The sequence below is a fragment of the Lissotriton vulgaris genome, chromosome 1_1, assembly GCF_964263255.1.
Source record: "Lissotriton vulgaris chromosome 1_1, aLisVul1.2, whole genome shotgun sequence".
Lineage (NCBI taxonomy): Eukaryota > Metazoa > Chordata > Amphibia > Caudata > Salamandridae > Lissotriton > Lissotriton vulgaris.
The window spans coordinates 1,168,625,972-1,168,646,638 of NC_141685.1; the positions used below are offsets into that span (position 1 = coordinate 1,168,625,972).

Genomic DNA, 20,667 nt, shown 5'->3' on the forward strand with positions numbered 1-20,667 from the left:
ATAAGCTGGTACAGTAACCAATGGCTCTGTTTATGATTCCCAAATGTTTATGGCATTTATTTAAATTCAGCCTCCACATGCGCTATATCCTTGAGATAGTCTATGCTCATGACAATAATTTAGTACAGAATTTTCTTTATGATAAATTAGATATTTTTCTTTTTTTTAGCTTATTTGCACATATATGGTAATGGTTTTAATTAATTATGCAATAAAGCAATATGACTAACTGACTGCCTAATTACTACTTAGAATCTGTATTAGGAAATACATTGGTTACTATGTAGAGTGTGGGGTAGTTATAAGAAATGCTTATTTTCTCTTTGCAATATGCACTCACTTCAGTTACACTATGATGGTATCATCAGGATTCCTCTTTTCAGACAAGAGGATAGGCATAGTGAAGGATACCACTGCCGATGGTCATTGTGTTTCAGGTAGACCCTGTGGCCTCACTGTTAGAAAATGTTCAAGGGCTTTGTTGTAGAGGCAGAATGGTGATTTTGTAGTGAAACCTCATCTGTTCTTTTAAGGAAGTTGCCCATTTAATATTTTTCAGTTGTACCTTCTCGTTGTCGAATACTTAATGGGGTTGAAAGTGACCAGATGTGTATTTTACCAACCTGTGGTCCAGGAGCTCCTGAAGGACCCTGGGGACCTGGGGCACCAGCATCTCCTTTCTGACCAGACTCGCCTTGTTCTCCTTTGATTCCAGGTTGGCCATCAGCACCCTGCACAACAAGAAAGAGTGAATGGATCAGGCATCATTTTTCCTATAAGCTAAACAGATCCATTATTTAGAAGGTAGCTGAAGAAAACAGACAACACAAAACAAGAGCTACACTGGGAAAACCTTCCATTAGAACTGAAAGAACACACATATTACTAATACAACCATCCACATCCACTCTGCTGCTAAACTGTACGAAAAGGCGCTTTGACCTTACATACTTAGGACTATCAGAAAAACATAAATAAAAAGCATATCTTGACTGCTAGAGACTGTAACATAGTACTGCCTGCTCTTTAAAAAGATAACAGTAATGGTCTTCAAGCATATAAACAAACTTCGTAAAGTTCAAAATGTATGTGAAGATAATGATTAATTACTCACAGGCGGACCAGCAAAGCCAGCAGGACCAGGTGCACCGGACTCACCGCGATCACCCTACAACAGAAAGCACTCTTGTTAACACTAATGCCCAACACCAATATGAAATATATGTTATGTAATAATTATAAGTAGAAGGCATGGACTATTATCTAATAGGCACACCATCAGAAGGTACTAGAAATACATATGGTTGGAAATTAATATATGTTAATTTCAAAGCTTCCAATCAGCACTACAACAGTAGAAGAAATTGGAGCTTCATTTTGGCAGGTAGTGGTCACCAGCGCTCCTCTTTTGGAAAAAGGAGAAGGATGATAGGAAAAAAGTGGCAACAAGACAGAGCAAGTATAAAAAAGAACCTGCAAAGATGAGAAGAATATACAAGAGGTGTAGTGCAGTGGAAGAAAGGGGCATGGGGTGAAATCAAGACAAGGTAGCCCTGGTATAATGCAACCCAGATATTGAGCAGAACCAGGAAAAGTATTTTAAGAAATAGTTTGAACACCTACATGTATTTATTTTTACAAATTAAGTACTGGGCACACATACAAAAGCCTGTAACCTTTTAGAACTTAAGCACTAAAATAGTATGCATTATATGCTATTGGAAAAACAGCTGGAATAATTTGTCTTGTTTTCTCTGACTTCTACATGTAAAAATGGGGGCAAACATCTTCATTTATTGAAAGTTACTTTTTTTAAATCGCTGACATGCCTACATTTTTCCTTATGTGATGTCGATTTATTTTGAACAAGCAAAGTGTTGCTCCACGTTCTGGCATTATACTGTATATACCACCTACATCACATAGTGGCCCTGATCCATTTGATTCAATAATGTCCAACCTTTCCCTGTCGACGAATTTGAGCCTTCGGCTTCACTGTTGTGGTTCAGGAGGCCTTGAAAGGTCAGAGATGTTTTAATCGACTCAAATCGAATTTTCGTTCCAGGCTGCCTGCATTTGTGGCGAGGGGGCATATTTCAAAGGGTTTTAATTTGATGGAGTGACACGCTATGCAAGACTTTGCATTTACAGAGTTATGCAAAGAACAGCTGCTGTGGATGTATGACGGCCCATACAGGGTGTAATTTAAAAGACTGCAATTTATTAGGCCATTTTGTGTGTTTGCTTGTAAATTATAACTATACAGTTGTTTCCCTAAGGAGGTGTATAGAAGGCTAATGGTACATTTTAATTCCCGGTACTATACTCTCCGGGGAAAAATAGTCACTACCACTTGAATTAATGGCATTTGCTGCATGAAAATATGGTTGGCACAGGGTTTTTACATAATATAGACAGCAGCAGTCCTTTTATTGTTCACTTCTGTCATCCAATGGGCTTAGTTCAAAAGTAACTTCCTCATTGGTGTTCACTCAGGGCTTACATGCATTGATAAAGGCATTTTTGCTAAAATGCTTTTGCCTGCCTCTTGCAACTAAAATTGGATATCTGATCCCAAAAGTGCCTGTGTTCTTCCTTCTGGAGTTGCTGTGAATATTGTGTGAGTCTATCTTCACGTACGGAGCACCCATACTGCGTTTGGAAGCTTTGATGGACTCCTGGAAACGAATATATATATGCTGTCTGAACTGCTACAGTGGAGTTGCTGGTTCGAATTCGTCGACCAGGAAAGATTGGTTATTATTGGATTGAATGGGCCAGGGCCATTGGGCAGTCGCAGCCAGTGCAGGTAAGAATGGTGGGGCATTGGGGGGTCGGCAGATGATGAGGAGGTAAACTTAAATTTAACAAACAAAAACCACTTACCTTGCGCTCGCCCGTACCAGGATTTTGCAAGTTTTAGACACGGCTACAGCCCGAACCGCTAAACGGAATTACACTAAACACACCAAGGGTATATTTATGAGCCCCTTGCATCATCGTAGCATCACTTTTTGTGACTCTCCGCCACCACAAATGACAAAATCATATTTATGAGGTCACACAAAGTTCCTTTGTGTGTTTTTTAATGTCCTCTTAGATGTGGACTAAGGCAAGGCAGCTCAAATCAATGCACTGCCTTACTCTGCGTTAGGGAGGCATTCTATGGGCATTGGGGTGGGTGTTCCTACGCAACACCCATGGAGTTTTATGCTTCCCCAGATTTACAGAACCATGTAAACCTGAGGATGCATCAAAACCTTACTCCTCCCCAGGGGATGCACAGCAGGGAGAAATAACTTTATATCTCTTGGTTTTTCCTCTTTTCATGTGTGCTGCATGCAGCACACATACACATAAAAAGATGAAAACGTCTCCCAGGGTTATTTTTGTGCAGTAAAGTAACCCAACCTGCAAAAATGAATCCTGCCAACAACAAAGGCAACCTTGCACGATGGTGCAAGGGTGCTTGTGTTGGCGGTAGGTTGCCGAAACGGCACCAGCACTGGGAGAAAGGACAGGAATTCACGGTGTTAGATAAATATAGAGAACTCCTGCCCTTCCACTTTGACGTTGGGCTCTTGCTGCACTGCCCTATGCAATTACCCATAAACTAGACCCCAAATTTGGCAGGAAGCTAGATCACTGTCCACAGAGTATGCTTATTGTGTGTTGGGGTAAATCTGTTCAGTAGTTTAAGAGTTTTTGGAAATTATAACTCATGCTGTAAAGTAACTTTAGGCTGTGAGTTATAGTTTCTTAGCATAAGTATTTCTATAAGTGAAACTATTACTGATGAATTTCTATGGCTTTGTGTGGGCACAACATCAATGTAAATATAATGTCCCTGTAGCCTTTTATTTTTTTGTAGATAGATAGATAGATAGATAGATAGATAGATAGATAGATAGATAGATAGATAGATAGATAGATAGATAGATAGATAGATAGATAGATAGAGAGATAGATAATCTCTCCAGAACATATGTCTTTTAGACTGGCCATAGGTTTTGAAAAACTAGAGAAAGGAAGACAAACCAGCATGGTAGTATGTAGAAAACGTAATGCAAAAAAACCAAAGTAGAAATCATTTTTAAGTGACTGGATCATATGAGATAACATGCTGACACTCTCTCTTTTGAGGCACGTAGATCGGTCACAGTCATACAAATACATCATATATGGCATTGGATTTAGACATACTATTTAAACAAATCTCCTAGTTTGATTCAGAAAGTAAATCAACTTCCATCTATTAATGTGATTTACTCTCTTTGACCATGCATGATTGTGAACTGTTATAAATCAATAAAAAATTAGATTGCTAGCTGTAGAAAGGACAGTGATAGAGAGCAGGAAACTGATGCCACAGACAGAAATAATCAGGTGATTAAACAGACAGATACATAGACAGGTGGATTGACAAACAACCATGGAGATGGGGCAGACAGGCTAATAGATCATTTGATCCAAAGGTTCTCGGACTGACAAAATGGGGCAGACAATGTAAAAACCTGCAAGAATGAGTAGTAAATATTGAAGCAACCCTTTTCCGGATAAAAAGAATTCAAATGACCACTTCCGACTGACACACCTGAAGTATATACAGCGTATTATTTAAAATGTTTTAAATGTAATGCTGAGGGACTTACAGGAGCGCCACGAGCACCAACAGCTCCAACAGGTCCAGGAGGACCAGATTCACCCTGAAAAAGACAGAAGAAACCAAACATGAGACAGAGCTTCAATCAATTCCAAAGACACAAATAGTGAATGGAATAATAAATAAATAAATAAAAAACGGAATGTCTGAAGACTGCAATAATATGATCTTACACTTAGCAGGCTGTTTCCCTTCTTCAACAGAACTCATCACAAGCTGCTCCTTTATGGTGAGACAGATCAATGGTGCATTCAGACTGAGCGAACAAACGGACACTACTTGATTTACCCACATACTCAAAGTCCTGCAATGTCTAACTCATTACATAGAGGGCACTTTTTGCTTTGTGCATTTGTTCTGATCCTGTGGGTTGTTATGAGGTTCAGACAGGAAACATGAACACGCATAGTTTTCTTCATATCTACTTTGGAGCAGTCATTTGATTTGGCAACATATTAAACGTTTATGTGCAACATATTAAAAGTAAATGTTTACAGAATATTGATATTATATAAAAATTAGCTCTTAATATTTTGCACAACAAGAATATGGTACTCTTGTGGGTTTGTGATAAATGTACACAATCAAACTGGCTGAGAATTAAATCTCTCCAGGAAAATGGATACATGTTTTCCAGTGATCTTCACTCCTCCGTTTGCAGTGTCCATACCAGTCAAATGACATCTGAATCTTAACCAAATGGCAAGAATTATGTGTTCAAAATGGATTTGTAGTGAGGATGGGCATTGCTTTCTAGCTGCAGGATACTACTTGAGAGTACATGAAGAGGGACAGACTTTAGGGCATTAGGTAATGTAGATTGTAGGAGAAGATGGTGAAAGATTTTTCATTTTTTGTGGTATCGTACCCGAACATATCATCTGGCAAAAATATTGTGTTATAAATATCTTTTACAAAAATATCGCCCCATCGGCGATAATAATATGAAATTAACATCGAGTGGGATGGTATCTTTGTAAACAATATTTTGGACACAATATTTATGTCAGGTGATATTTTTGCCAATCAAATTATCACATACAAATTGTTTTGCGGTCACCAAACATTCTTTAAGACTATGGTGACTTTTACATCACCATTTGTCTTTTGAATGACATATCCATGTATAGATATTCACTAGCTCATGACGAGAATGCAATATTTTACAATAGAAGTGTCTTTCAAAAGTTAATATGAATGAGGCAGATTTACTCATGTAAGGTGACAGACTATTTGACAGACCTTTAGAAATACCCTCTTGGTGCAGTTCCCTTAATGTTACCAATTCATCACTGGGGTTGTTATACCTGATAGTTAGCAGTATGACAGTAAAAACTGGTGTTAGTAAGTACATTGTACAGCAGTCATTCTGCATCACTGCATTAATTTCAGAGAATGCTAGCTCTTACCTACTTACTATAACTGCACCAATTCTTGAAAGCTGGTTCCAAACATTTAAGAGCAGATTTTTTAAGAATTCATGTAACACAGTGCAGCAAGGCAAAGTCACTGCTCTGCATGAATGGAAGATACTAAGATATAGCACTCTTCAGCTCTCCCTTTGCTGATGCACTTGAGGCTGCCTAGCGCCAACACAGGCACCCTTGTAACCTTGCTGCAAAGGTGCCCATGTTATGGGCAGGATTGTTTTTGTGCAGTAAGGGGCACCTTCCTGTACAAAAACACTCCTTAGAACCATATTTCTCTTTCTATGTGTGCTGCAAAAACATATTTTTTCTTCTTGCGCCTCACTGGGGAAGGCGTAACATTTTGATGCATTCCCAGGTTTGCCAGCTTTGTAAATCTGGGAAGGTGCCAACATCCATGGGTGGAATCATGGGAATGCCCATGCTCCACTTATGGAACGCCTTCCCAAGGCAAGGTAATGCAAGGCTGTGCTAAGCACTGCATTGTGTTACTTTGTATTTACTAAACCACGGAAAGCCACGCTGCAAGGCTTTTTAAAAAACAAAAAAGAAAGAATGAAGGAAATAGCAAAAATAATTTCGCTTCAGGGCTACGCGACAAAAGTGATAAAACTCTGATGCAAAATCATAATAAATCTTCCCTTTTGTGACAGTATAATTGTACGTATATGGTTCTTACCTTCTCACCGTTGGGGCCAGAAGGGCCAGGAGGGCCAATTGGTCCAGTCAGACCCTGGGTAACAATAACAAATCATTAGTATACTTCAAAGATGCAATCTTTCAAGTAAGACAAACAGTCCTTTTCATGCACATTAATCAAAGAGGTGGAACTTGATAATTAAAAAAACACATTACAGTGTTTGCACATGGAAGGTATGTGCAAGTTTGTGAATTAAAAATGCACAGCACCTCTCTGACAGTAGCAAACACGTACGTGGGGGTGGGGGTACATTACTAATTTGAAAGGCTGCCACGTAGAGGTGCCTAGAAAAGTGATTACAATTATTTATTTCATAATAAGATATTTGCAGCACTAGTGTGAGGGGAACTTAATGGCCAGGTTATTCACAACAAAGTTGGGTGGCAGAGAGAGTTACTTTTCCCGGGTAGTCAAACCACTAGCACGTGGTTGCAGTAGGGCCTCGACAGAATGTACACAATGAGATTTGCGGTAAGTGGCAAAGAGAGTTGCATTTCCAGGGTTGTCACATCACTAGCATGTGTGTGCGGTAGGGTCTCTACAAAATGTACACAATGAGATTTGCCACATCACTATGTTACAGTAAACGGTACTTTGGATGGTTGTGCACAATATGTGAAGGTGTTCATCTGTGAGTGCGAGCAGAGAAGTTGTTCACTGAAGCCGGAAATATTCCCAGTCCCACTGCATGCATTAGCTAATATTACAGCCCATTGCATCTATTGCAGCTCAGGCTTTGCTACATATTCTCTCAGTACACTAATATGGCCTTGCATTGTTGGGGGGCAGCAGTTCGTGCCACTTATTGGGACTAAGGTAATCCTCTCCAATACTTACTCTTGCGCCATCTTTGCCAGAAGCACCTTCTGGGCCTTTCTCACCTAGGTCACCCTGTGGAAGAAAATGGAACATAATTTTTTGCTAAATGTTGAGAAATATGTAACTTCTGGCAGCTCATTAGATACATGTAGATTAACCCGTTAACCGTGGCCATTTTTTCGCAACAGTGCGGCGGTTTTTAAAAACGGGCAGGGCTGCGTCGGCCATTGAACGTGCGCAGCACCAGCCAGGTAGTGCTCCGAACGTTCAACGGCCGATGGCAGCACTTAACGGGCTAAAAGAAAGTAACACATTCAGCAATGCAAGAAAGAAAATAAACCAGCTGTGGCTTCTTCTCTTGTATTATCTTACTACCTTACACTGAAGAGCTATGGCTTGTGTTTTCCTTCTTAAATTGGCTTCTATTTATGCCGAGTGTTAGTAGAAAAGGAAACATAATAATGCCGTGAAATAGAAGAGCAGGTTCAGTGATACTTCCTCAGTTGATTACCTAGCAGTTACCATATACTCCAATAGAACTGTAAGTTGGCAGTATGGTAAAGAAAAAACACGTTTACATAGATACAAAAAACCCTTGTGATTTTTAGTAAGACGTTTGGAGTCTTGATGTTTTAATGGAAATGTATAACAGAAAACTATGACTGCAATATCATATGGATCAAAATGATGAGATAGCAAAGAGCTACACATTATAAAAATTAAATTCCATACGCCGTTAACCATTTTCCAAATTACAAGATGTACCAAATGTTGGGTATAGTAGCAATGAACCAGATGAGTCTCCAATGGTCAATTGATTAAAGTTTGAACTGTGAACCCACTGCTCTAAAGAGTGATTGTAAACAACTGGATAACGCATACTGATGCCAAGAATGTTCTTTTTTAAATGTTGTGTTTTGTTACAATATGTTACAATACATTACTTTATGTTACAATGTTATGATATGTTATGCTGTTATGTTATGTTCAGAAAGATGTGTACAGTGTTGTATTACCATTATTTTCACCTTGCAGTGCTGTTGGGTTTGGGTACCTTTGCAACCACGTTGAATGACTCCCATACAACACAACACTACTGCCCAAACCCTGTCTATCATACTTCTTAACATGCAACTACTGGGTCCCCTGGCATTGATGGAACGGATTGTTTGAATTGACTCATTGAGAAGCAGGCCATCTAAAGATCTTGAGTAGACTGGATATTATACTGAAAGACACTTGAAGGGGGCCTTCTTGGTATTTTGGCAAAATTAACCAGGTGCCTTCATTTAAAGCATACTCAAGTAGCATTTTGGACTGAATTCCTCTAGCCGACCGTGTTGCTTGATGGGATAAGGGAAGCCAAAACAATTATAGTAGTGCAATTTTGGAATGCATTCAAAAATACTCCTGAAAATGACATTTTTATGTGGCTCTGGGTGACATCGGGGATATATGTGCCACATTGTTTGACTCATAGGGATATAAGATGTCAAACATTTTGTTGAGAGTTTTCTTTTTCATCCCCTTAAAAAGCTCAACTTTGATTTCATTTTATTATTTGGAAATAATTTAATGAAACATTTTACTTTGTATTTATGTAAATATAATCATTAGTATTTTAATTTGAGTTACATTGATACATATACCGTAAAACTATTAAATACTTTAAGATATATAAATACTTCTGCAATAATTTGCGTTATACCACTGGCTTGATGATTGATTGATTGATTGATGGAGAATGCACATGCCATGGAATGAAATGCTCTCAACCTATAGCATATTCAGTTGCTTGTGCTGAAGATTTTCACTATTACCATAAGAAGTGGTTTCAGTGGAGTAGCTAGGGAGGGCAGGGAGGGGGGGGGGGCGCGGTGGGGGCGTTCCGCCCCAGGTGGCACAATTTTGGGGGCGGCCGCGCAGCACTGGTGGGCCGTTGCGGCCGCGGCTGCCTTTATAATTTATTTGGGGTCACTGTGTGCCCAAATGAATTATAAAAGGCCGCCGCAACGGGCCACCAGTGCGGCGCGGGCCCAGTTTGAAAGTGCGCGCTGCGCGCACCAGAGTCTGACCTCCTGTTTATAACTGCTAGTGCACCAGCGGCAGTCATAGTGCTTCCAAAATTGCGGCCACAACGTCCCGCCTCCGCGTTTGTCCCGCCGCCGAGTTTGTATTTGCTCAGCTCTTGATTGTCGGTCCCCAGGCCCGTCCCAGCCTCCAGGGCCGTCAATCAAGCTTGTAGGACGGGAGCGCTTTCAATGACGGCCCTGGGCGACATTAGATGATTTATTTTTTGCCAGCCCTGCCCTCGCAAGGAGAACGACGTAGCAGTGACGCGTCACATACATGGTCTCGCGCTCAGTCTGGCCTGGGGAAGTCAGTGCAGTGCTGCTCTCTGGGCGATTTGCTTGCACTGGAGACTGGTCTGGCTGGTGATTAAGTTCGAACCAACCACACCCATAGAGACCCTGGAGCGATATTTTGTGAGTGGTAGAGTGGCAGCATAGCTGCCAACAGTGCTTTAAGTGGGATGAAAAAACTGGGGGTCTCTCAAAGGGGGGTGGCCGATTTAATTGACGTGGCTTTAAAACACTTATGCAAAAAATCTGTGTTTAGCATAGGGTGCCGCCTGACTTGTATTTTGCTGTTTCTGTCATTGCATCCAGTCCAGATATGTGATACAACAAGTAACATAATACATACAACCAGGCCCGGTTCTAGAGGGTGGGCCTGCTGGACCAGGCCCACCCAAGGATTGCCCTGGCCCACCCTAGGCCATTGTGAACTGGAAAATGAGCGTTTTCATCCTAATGTCTCTCAGGGGCTTGAAAGCCCATTGTGCCCTGCCACGTTGTTTTATTTAATTATTAACCATTGACATGCTCTAGTTTCAGGCCTGGGGACAGGTGTGAAATCAGCGGGGATAGTAGCTGCTATGATGTGCAAATGAACCGCACAGACATTCTGAACACTTTCACTCACTCACACTAAAGAGGCTGGAGGCTTCCATCACAAGGTACCTAGGAGTTGCAAAAAGTGATATGACAGAAACTTTTGCAAAGGATTTCCTTTTCCCCAAAAAGTTAGTGAAAATGTGTTTATAATTAGCATGTAAATTTACTCAGGTTAAAAAAAAGTATTCCTACTCTGAGGCCATTACTAACTTGCAGTATTACATAAAAAATAAATTAATGGAAAAAGTAAAACAAGAATATGTTTTATCTTTCCATTGGCTAAATGAAAAAAACATTCTACTCATCATTAAATCACACCATAATAATGTGTATGTTGATTGTTACAAGTGATAGAATGATTCCTTGAGCGGGGACCTATGGGCAGGGCCACTGGAATTATGTGATTTTGCAGTCGTGGCATTTTTCGCATAGGTATGGATTTTTAGCATTTGCCACATAATCCATTATCTTCTGCATAATCTTCAGATTTTTAAAGAGGTTGTTTTTAGCTCAAATGGTTCAAAAGTTATAAAATTGTATTGACATGTGGTGGCGCTGAGTGGAAGGTATCTCTCGGACATCTTTCAAGTGCTCGCCTTCCTTTTTTCCCAGCACCCCCAAACCGCCCCCAGGGGTGGCAATCTGAGGGATAGCCCCAGGTGCCACAAGCTCTAGCTACGCCTCTGAGTGGTTTGCTTACAATGAAGCTACTCACTGCTGATGTCGGCCAGATATCAGGGCTGTTCTTCTGTCACTACAAGAATGCAGCATTTGGGCCTCTGTCTGCCACTTGTTCACATGCTCTGTACCCCAATGCAAACGGTAATTTATTGCAATTTGCATCTTGTTATGGTCTTGATATATATGAATATCTTACTTACCCTGTCTCCCTTGGGTCCAGGAATACCAGACGTTCCTCTTTCGCCAGGCATTCCTTGCAGGCCAGGTGGACCCTGTGCACCATTGGGCCCAGATGGACCAGTTGCACCCTAAAGCAAAGAAATACACTTGGTTAAATCACTGGTTGGGTTAAATGATGCATGAAGGATATACGAGCCTTAGCAAGGAATGAACATAACGATGATCCACAAACAGTACTTCTTCGAAACTCACTGTTCTTCTAAAGTGGTACTCCAGCCACATGAAGCGCTTTTTCTAGGACTTAAGAACCTGACAGTGTTCTTTCTGGAGGAAGAGCTCATTTGAGCAATGCTATATTCATTGAAGGAACTTTGGGCCATATGTAACAACACATTTCCCCATAGACACAGAATGGGCAAAACCCTTTGATACAACTGGCCCTTAGTTCCTTCCACTAGCAATTTCTCTTCCAAAAAGCACTGACCCCCTAAAGCAGTTTTCCTGCTAAGAGCAGCGTTCCTTTCTCAAGCAGTCCTCTTGCTTCATTTATTGCTCCTTTCACAATCAGCGCACCTTCCACAAGAAGTGCTTCTTCTAAGGTCAGAGTTTCCCTATCAAGAAGTGCTCTTGCACAAGCAGAGCTCCTTCCAGTGCCAGTAATCTGTTAAGAGTAGAGCGTATACCACAATAAGTGCCATTTCTAAGAGCAGTGCTTCTTCCAAAGGAGACATCCTTTTCAGAGTAGTGTCCTTGCCACAAGTAGTGCCACTTTTTAGTGCAGTGCTCTTTCTACTAGCAGTACCCTTTCTAAAAGTATTTGACCTAAAAGCAAAGCGCTTCCTGTGTGTATCACCTCTTCTAAATGGTGCTCTTCGAGCAGTGTTGTTCTTAGCACATTGATCCTTGCACGGACTTTTGTAAGAGTTACGCCACTACCATAAGAAGTTGGCCTTCTGAAAGCCATGCTTTTTCAACAAGAAAAGACTGGGCAAGTAGTCGTGCTCCTTCTTAGATAACTGCACATTCAAAGAACGGTATTCTTTTTAGATGATTAATTCTTTATGCGCTGGGCTCTTTCTAATTTTTCTCAGTGGCAGCAAGGAGTTGAGTGGGTAATATTCTGCTTTAGGTTGTGCCGCTCTAAGCACTCTATTTTTGATTGCAATGTACACAGTGCTATCTGTAAGACTGGGTCTTGTTGAGGTTTGGTACTTTGCAGGACGCTGTTCATTGATATTGAAACATACCTTGGGACCATCAGTGCCAGGTGTTCCAGGAAGACCACGAGGACCTTGGAGACCTTGAGGACCGGAAGAGCCACGTTCACCAGGGAAACCACGTTCACCCTTTTCAATAAAAGAGATATAGAGTCAATCCAACAGAATAAATAAGACAGTGTCAGACAACTGGAATAATCACAAATCACCTTTGACTTTTCCCTCGAATATGCTCATTTTGTTTCATGCAATCAGTCCATGAGAACTATGAAACTGATATCATGAATGTTGCTGGAGTTGCTTGCTCCATCCAAAAAAATACATACAAACATGGAAAGAAAGTAGTCCGTGTCATGCACAATGGTGGAAAAACCCTTTCAATGTGTCTAAAAGCACTTGTAAAGAAATTATGTATGTCTTGTTAGGGAAGCATATGTCATGAATCAGCTACAAAGCAACAGGGCGGTGTACAGTAGTGAGAGAAGGACAGTGCATCAGGTAAAGAAAGAAAAGGGGAAGTCATTGAAGCAGGGAGAGTAAAGCTGAGAGAGAGGGGGAATAAAAATGAATAGGTTGATAGCCCTTTGACTGCAGTGTTTTAGGGTAGACCATGGAGGAAGCTACATCAGAGGGGAAAATATTTTAGATTCTGTAATAAGGGGTATTTTTAAGAAAAGTATCTTGAACTCTTTGCTGAAACCTATGAGAAGAGGTTGTGCCTGCTGTGGATTTGCATGACATAGCAGCATAGCTGGAGAAGGCTTGCTTGGTTTGAATTTCTTATACTATACTTCTTGGAACCCACTGTTGTTTTGGACTATATTCTTGAACGAATCTTCCCTACAAATTGAATTCCACCAAATCATCTCGTTATTTCTTAGGCTGATATTGTTCATAAGTGTTTTTTCATCTACTGACATAATGTATATTTGTCAAGAACACTTAATATACTTACTCTTGGACCAACAAGACCTGGGGTTCCAGCCTCACCGGGGACACCCTGTTAAATTCAAACAAGATAATTTTACTTGCTTAATATACACACCATAAAATAGTGCACACTGTACACACATGATATATAGTAGTCACATAGAAAGGGCTATAATGAAAATTGTACAATGGCCACATCCTATCTGTACAAAGTGTATTATTATACAACTGGTACATTATAAATGGAAGCATAATTGGCCCCTGATTATTGTACATACTACCACCAACAGTGGAATGTGAAGGATAATGTTATGTACATATGCTGGCAGAAGGTGTCGTAAGATGTCACCATTCAAGTTGGGAAGTATCTTTCTATGTAAATAAACAAGTTTGCCACTACAAATGCTCTGAATGTCTCGCCTGTGTCAGCAATACTATTAGAGTCCCATACTTTGTGGGATAGAGACAGCCCATTCACATAGCACTGAGACTTCATCTGTCCTCAAGAAGTGGCATTTGTGAATCTTTAAACTATATTCTAGGTGTTTTGTAGCAATATATGTTTAACACATTGATAAGGGATTTGTGTATCTTGCTTTACCTATATATTTTGCGCCCCAAGATAGAAGTCCAACAGACTGAATAAACTCTTGGTCCTACCAATGATATTGAACTTTGACCCTATTGGAGGTTCTACTCTCAAACGCATGCGCAGACCTTCAGATCACATGGTGGCTGTATTATTCACCTGGTCACCTGGTTTGCCACCTTCACCTGGAGGACCTGGAGGGCCAGGAAGCCCCTGAAAGCAGAACACATACATTTCAATTAGAGATGAAATTAATATGCAGTAACAGACATTAACATTTCCTGTCCTGTATGGACAATGAAGAGTTCTAGATATGCATAGCATCATGGTGATCAATGGTACATGACTAATAATTCTACACCATTCCTAACATCCACACACTTCTGGTGCATTATAGTTCAATGTATACATTATTCAGTGGTCACCATCAGAGGGCTTATCATTCATAGCAATCCAGCATACACTGATCTAAGTAAGCATGTATTATTTACTGGATGCAATTTAACAGCAGATGTTATAGTAAATAGTCAATGGTATAAAATAATATTAAATAATTATTGGTATACAAGAGCAAATGGTTTGTATATATATATATATATATATATATGTGTGTGTGTGTGTGTTTTGTGTGTGTATTCTGTGTATGTTCAGCCATCAATTCAAGCTCTATAATTTAGGGTATGTACAGATTGTTTCTGTCAAATTACAGATCACTCGATGGCCCGCACCCCTTCATTGCTACTCATCTACATACCTGGAAACCATTGGGACCAGGTGGACCTTGTTCTCCTCTTTCACCGGCAGGGCCCTGAAGGAAAAAGCAAAAACAATGGTGAGTACAACTTTAAAACTTCATTAGCACCAAACACAAGCTCTAAAAATAATCCCTAAGACTCAAGAACTAATAATTCACTCCTTCTAGATTGACCATAAACACATGTGGTGTCAAATAGAAATATCAAATAGACATCTCACCCACAATGCTTTGGAATAATGAACACAGAATCCTTCTCTAAGTTGAACACATTCCTAGCATGTTTCCGAGGACAGTGGCAACAATAAACAGCCAATAGAATGGTTAGTCATACCTCTGCTATGGTATCCTGGTGGAGTTCCAAATCTGTATAACAGGTCCTTCAAGCAGTTACACTACACAGTGTTAGTGTGAGATCAATAAACTAAAAGTATTGAAAACTCCTGATGAACATCAAACTCCCCTCTAATCAAATTTTTTACATCCAGTGCCCCAGCTCTAAAATATAACAAACCTCTTTTAAACAATAATAATAATAGTTTTATTCACCAAGTCTTAAATTTAGAAGATACTATATCCTGATAGCTAACAAGGACTGTGTGAGACAACAGCAGAAAAAAGCACTACTATGTATTAATTCTATTTACTTAATAAAAATGATTTAAAGGAAAAGAAAATGTTATTCAACTCTGCAGAGAAATACAGTGTTTCTTACAGTTATAAACGGTAATAAAGACTACAATAGAATTCTCCACACAGAATAAAGTAATAAAGTCAACTGATACTTACAGCTGGGCCAGATGGACCTTGTGCGCCCGTCTCACCATCTTTACCAGACAAACCCTGAAGAAAAGTGCATACACAATTTATTTTAAAGTTTGTGGAAACAAAGTGCAAAAATTATGTGTGGCTCCTGAAACTGAGGGCAAAAATGACCAGTAACAGTAATGCTGTCTGTGCAAAAATAGACTTCCCATAGCAAATTCTGATCTAAGTATTTTAAAATATTTGAATGAAATAATTAAGTCACCACTGTGGGCAAAGTGGATTAACTGCCAGGGAAATAACAAAATATAGGTCTTTAGAAATATTCCTGGAATGTCAGTATTATGTGACAATATCGGCCTCCAAAAACTAAATGAACCGTAACATTAAACCACATGTATCCCTAGATATTATAAAATTAAATGTATGCAATATCATTGTATAGCACTATATCTCTCCAGAAATAATTGAAGAGTGGACAAGTGACAACATGTGTCTCTAAACATTACTGAACAGTGACATATAATAGGGTGTATCCTTGAAAATTATTGAACAGTTGAGTATAGTACTATGCATGTTTTATGTCTCATGTACATTCAAAAAAAGATTTGTCTCAGTTTGGGAATATAATATAATTCAAGAGAGGGAAACTTTTAAATGTGTATGCCTTGATTTTGCAAAAGGAAGAACAAAGATACATTTCCTTACCCTCAGACCAGGTGCTCCGGGCAGTCCCTTCTCACCACCTTTACCGGGCTCACCCTTGAAAGAAGATGGCAAGTGCTTAGTAAAATATAGGCAGAAATCTTAACAACATAAAATGTATACACTATTGATCCTTCCTTCACGAAGACAAATAGGAGTGTTGTATCAACTCCAGTCTAAAAATGAAATACATCCCACCAGATTGGCAGCTAGAAAACAGAAAAAAGTACTGATGTGGCCCTAAATGCAATGTTGTAAGATGAGGACACCTAGCAAGGATGGCTGCTTAATTTTGACGCTGAGCCTCAAAGGTAAGATGGTTGCAATTAATGCTTTAATGGCTGCCTTCAAAAGACACACAATTGATGGACGGAATGCAGAACAAATCAAAACATTCACCCCTAGTCAAGAGATCTGGGTTAAGTCCATCATTATTTTGCTCACCATGCCACTCCAGTTTAGACCTGGCGCTATGCAAATCCGTCTTGATCTTGTGCCTCATGGGAACAGTCCAGCCCGAACTGCCAAGGCAGGTCTTCCCTGGACCGGAAACAAGGATCCTAGGACTGGTTTCGGGGTTTCACCCCTCTAATATTAAAAACCCATGTGAACTATGCTTAGTCATCCACAATGGTGAACCTACTTATTGAAGTTGCTGGTTGTGTGGCGCTATGGGACAAATTTACTGATCTCATGCTAGAATATTCTCTGTGCCAAGAAAATGTCATTTGACAAGATCCTCATGTAAAAAAGCAATAGACCTTGCACCTTTTAACTCTCCATGCTGTACACTGCATCTTCAAGTCATCATATACTAAACAGAACTATTGTAGAAAACACCATGACAGTTAGGGGGAGGGGTACAGAGATATTTACAGGAGTCTTATGTGGACAATGGAAGACCTAGCAGTGTTTAAAACCAAGATTTACCACAATCTGTGGTGTAAGAACTGCATGAAATACTCTTTCGTTCATTCTTACACTTGATATGAAACACTACAATAATATACATGTTGTGCCTATGGTATGTCTTGACGAGGCAACCTCTGACTGCCCCACACCTAGCTGTAATAGTTCTGGGAAATCTATGAGAGCTTGTGAATGTCCACTCTCTTTGTGAGTCACTGCAACCATTAAAAAAGAAAAAAGCAACTCGATATGCGTGAGCTATGAAAGTGTGAGTGGCTTAGTAGTCTCAGTCATACCTTCTCACCTCTTTATCCAGCAGAACTGTGATAAGAAGATGACTGTCCAAGACATAAGTGGGGTTCACATTATTCCTAGCAGCGTCAAAATGCATGTTCCATCTCCATTAAAAAAAGGTGGGACTCTGGGGTGCGCGTCCAACCAAACCCCGTACTCCATGGATCATTTGAATTGATTATCCCTTTTTGGCTAATCATGTTCTTAGTAACACAGATGGATACAATCTTGAATCTCAGGTCCCCACAGTGCTGCTCAAGTAGAATTGAATCAGACAATAGTATGGCCGTTTTCAAATCATACCTGTGTTTTCTATTGATACAAGTTCGAGGCAGTAGCCAAAACAATGGCATAGGCTCTCCTGATTATAAGCCTAAACAAGATGCCTGCAGGTTCCTGGCGAGGTACAGGTTGGAGGAAATGTCTCTCTTTGGCTTCTTTAGTATACAGTCTCTAATTACCCACATTTGACAAGTGGTTTGAGATCACATTTCACTTTGAATGCTTCCTAGGTTTGGCATCTAATGTGAGGCAGCTACTGATGTGTCCACTTGACTTTCAATATGAAAAGATGCACATTTTTTCTTACCATATATAAATTATAAATAATATATAATGCTGATTCTTCATTATATCATGTAACTAATGTAAGAGTCTTGAATGAGCTCAGTGGATGTTTTTTTCATAGTTTTGAGATTTTAAGTGCAAGCTAACTTGGAAGTGCCATCTGGGTCCTGGAAAGGGGTACCTCATTACAGTACAAGTTATCTGATATACCTCTCTTTTCCATGCCATGAAGTTCCATGCCAGCTCACTTCCTCCTGCCCACTCAAATGTAAATGCCTGAAATCATCGTTGATAAAACTTTTTGTGCAGGGCCAATGTCTCCTTTGATCATGTAAATGATATGTCATTGTAAAATAATCACTCCATTGACGAAAGCTTGGCCTCTTACAAGAGCATTCTTTGAAGCAGGCACTGAGAGTTTGCTCACATTTCCCATCGAGAGTCCACTAAACAATAGTGTCTACATGATCAGTGAATTGAAAATAAAGATGAACTTGTAGACAGGGGGAATACCTCAGTACCTCATTATTGTGTAGCTGTCTCATGAATCTGAATAAGTACGTCTGCAGTGGAATTTCCATAATAATATGTCACCCTCTGATGAATATGCTGATGAGAATAGCCTCAATGCCTCATTGCCCTAGAGGTGGCATAGAATATGGATGGAATGAATGTCTCCATAATTACACAAAGATACACCTCATGATGTCCTGAATATCTACGTATTCGGACCTGATTTATTTATAATGTTAAAAATTGCTATCTTTTCATATTTTGTTTCTAAAAAGCTGCCTTAACTTTTCAGTCACTGTGAATGACGAAGTACATAGCATTAATTTTGGCTGGAAGTAAGCATATACTCACATTGGCACCTTTCGGACCGGGGAACCCCATGACACCAGGCTGTCCACGAGCACCCTGTGGGCCGGGGGGGCCTGGACGACCGTCTTCACCAGCAGCACCCTGGTATAAATGTCAACAAACTCAATAAGTTCTAAACTAGGATCACTGATTTTCCCTTCAATGATTAATATATCATACTACATGAGGGAGTGAAAAGCCAATGCAAATACTTTCTACAAGCTGCATTGAGTGTTTGTGAAGCAGACGAAGGATGAGTTGAATGTCTATGCGTTTGATTGTTTACCCATTGGTTAGTGTTGTTTTCCGTAATATCTTTTAAAAAGAGGCAATGTTTAGGAGGTAATTAGTGTTTCTTTAATATCTATGTGCAGTCTTCTGGTATCCTTATTTTAAATAAAACCAAAGAATTGTGAGATAGTTTCATCTATGCATATTTCAGCGTTAAATTTATAAAAACAATATGTTGTTTGAACCAGATCAAATGTTGTTTTTATTTGATGTCTATTGGAGTTCCTACACTTGTGTACACTGAAAAATGCTCTACTTACAGTGGGGCCAACTTTTCCTTGAGGTCCAGCATCACCAGGGCGACCAGTAAGTCCCTAAATCAAAACATAAAAAAGATGACTAACACGGATTGCACATAATGATGAAAACTGCAGGATAGGACAGCTGTCAACAAATACTCATGTTCTTTTAGTGTTATCCTACCTATACAGGTTTGATCTCTAGACGGAACTACTCAGCTATTCGTCTTTTCAAAGTTAGCACTAATGTAATTGGGTTGCAACTAACATATAACAACAAAAACATGCAGAAAGCCACTCTATGACGTGTGTCACTGGATCAATCGTAAGGAAAAAAATAATAAAGCTGATAATATGGCACAGTTACAGATTTCCAAACAGTGCTTCATTTGTCAAAGAATGAATGAAAGTGGTCAAAACTCTGCTCAGAAGTCATTGGCTGGTCCAATTAAATGATGGCATGCTGAACATCAAGGCTAAGCAGTTTAAAATTCATTCATGCTTTTTAATTCAGTATCAGGCATCACCTGCCCCTTTAAGTCACACTCTTGCAAGCTCCTGTTTTCTTCTTTTATTTTTTTTTTCTGTTTTTCCCTCCCTTGTCTCGATAAACATATGATGTAGAAAAATCAGTGCCGGTGGCCGCCACCAGCAACCACCATCTCAAGTTAACCACTTTTTCTAAATTAAGAAAAGAGTGCATTAGCGAAGTATTAATTGATACACAGATATACTTCACCAGCTCGTCTAGTCCATTGCAAGCATCTCCTGGTTCAGGAAGGACTGTAACGACCAGCCTGCTCCTCTCTATGGCACCACTCACCGCGTCACGCCGCAGCGCCTGGAGGCCCTTGAAACCTGGGCGCGGGCTCCCGCAGTGCGGGTCTCGTCTATCGCAAGCATCTCCCGGTCCAGGAAGGACCGCAAGGACCAGCCTGCCTTAATCTCTGGCGCCACTCACCGCGTCACGCCGCAGTGCCTAGAGGCGCTTGAAACCTGGGCGCGGGCTCCCGCAGCGCTGCTCTCATCCATTGCAAGCATCTCCCGGTCCAGGAAGGACCGCAATGACCAGCCTGCCCCTCTCTCTGGCGCCACTAACCGCGTCACACCGCAGCACCT

The 20,667-nt window shown here is 40.2% G+C and overlaps 1 protein-coding gene across 2 annotated transcripts in view; it reads right to left on the bottom strand.

Annotated features, from left to right (window-relative positions):
- The window catches only part of COL2A1 (collagen type II alpha 1 chain), a 126,335-nt gene that overhangs the window by 37,084 nt on the left and 68,584 nt on the right, over positions 1–20,667 (bottom strand). For both annotated transcript variants that reach the window (XM_086964270.1, XM_086964260.1), the window contains 14 exons: positions 19,570–19,623; positions 19,022–19,120; positions 16,391–16,444; positions 15,707–15,760; positions 14,918–14,971; positions 14,323–14,376; positions 13,600–13,644; positions 12,675–12,773; positions 11,448–11,555; positions 7,628–7,681; positions 6,770–6,823; positions 4,653–4,706; positions 1,115–1,168; positions 624–731 (listed from right to left, as the gene is read on the bottom strand). In XM_086964270.1, coding sequence (XP_086820396.1) covers positions 624–731; positions 1,115–1,168; positions 4,653–4,706; positions 6,770–6,823; positions 7,628–7,681; positions 11,448–11,555; positions 12,675–12,773; positions 13,600–13,644; positions 14,323–14,376; positions 14,918–14,971; positions 15,707–15,760; positions 16,391–16,444; positions 19,022–19,120; positions 19,570–19,623 — 945 coding nt within the window. The remainder of the gene's footprint in view (positions 1–623; positions 732–1,114; positions 1,169–4,652; positions 4,707–6,769; positions 6,824–7,627; positions 7,682–11,447; positions 11,556–12,674; positions 12,774–13,599; positions 13,645–14,322; positions 14,377–14,917; positions 14,972–15,706; positions 15,761–16,390; positions 16,445–19,021; positions 19,121–19,569; positions 19,624–20,667) is intronic.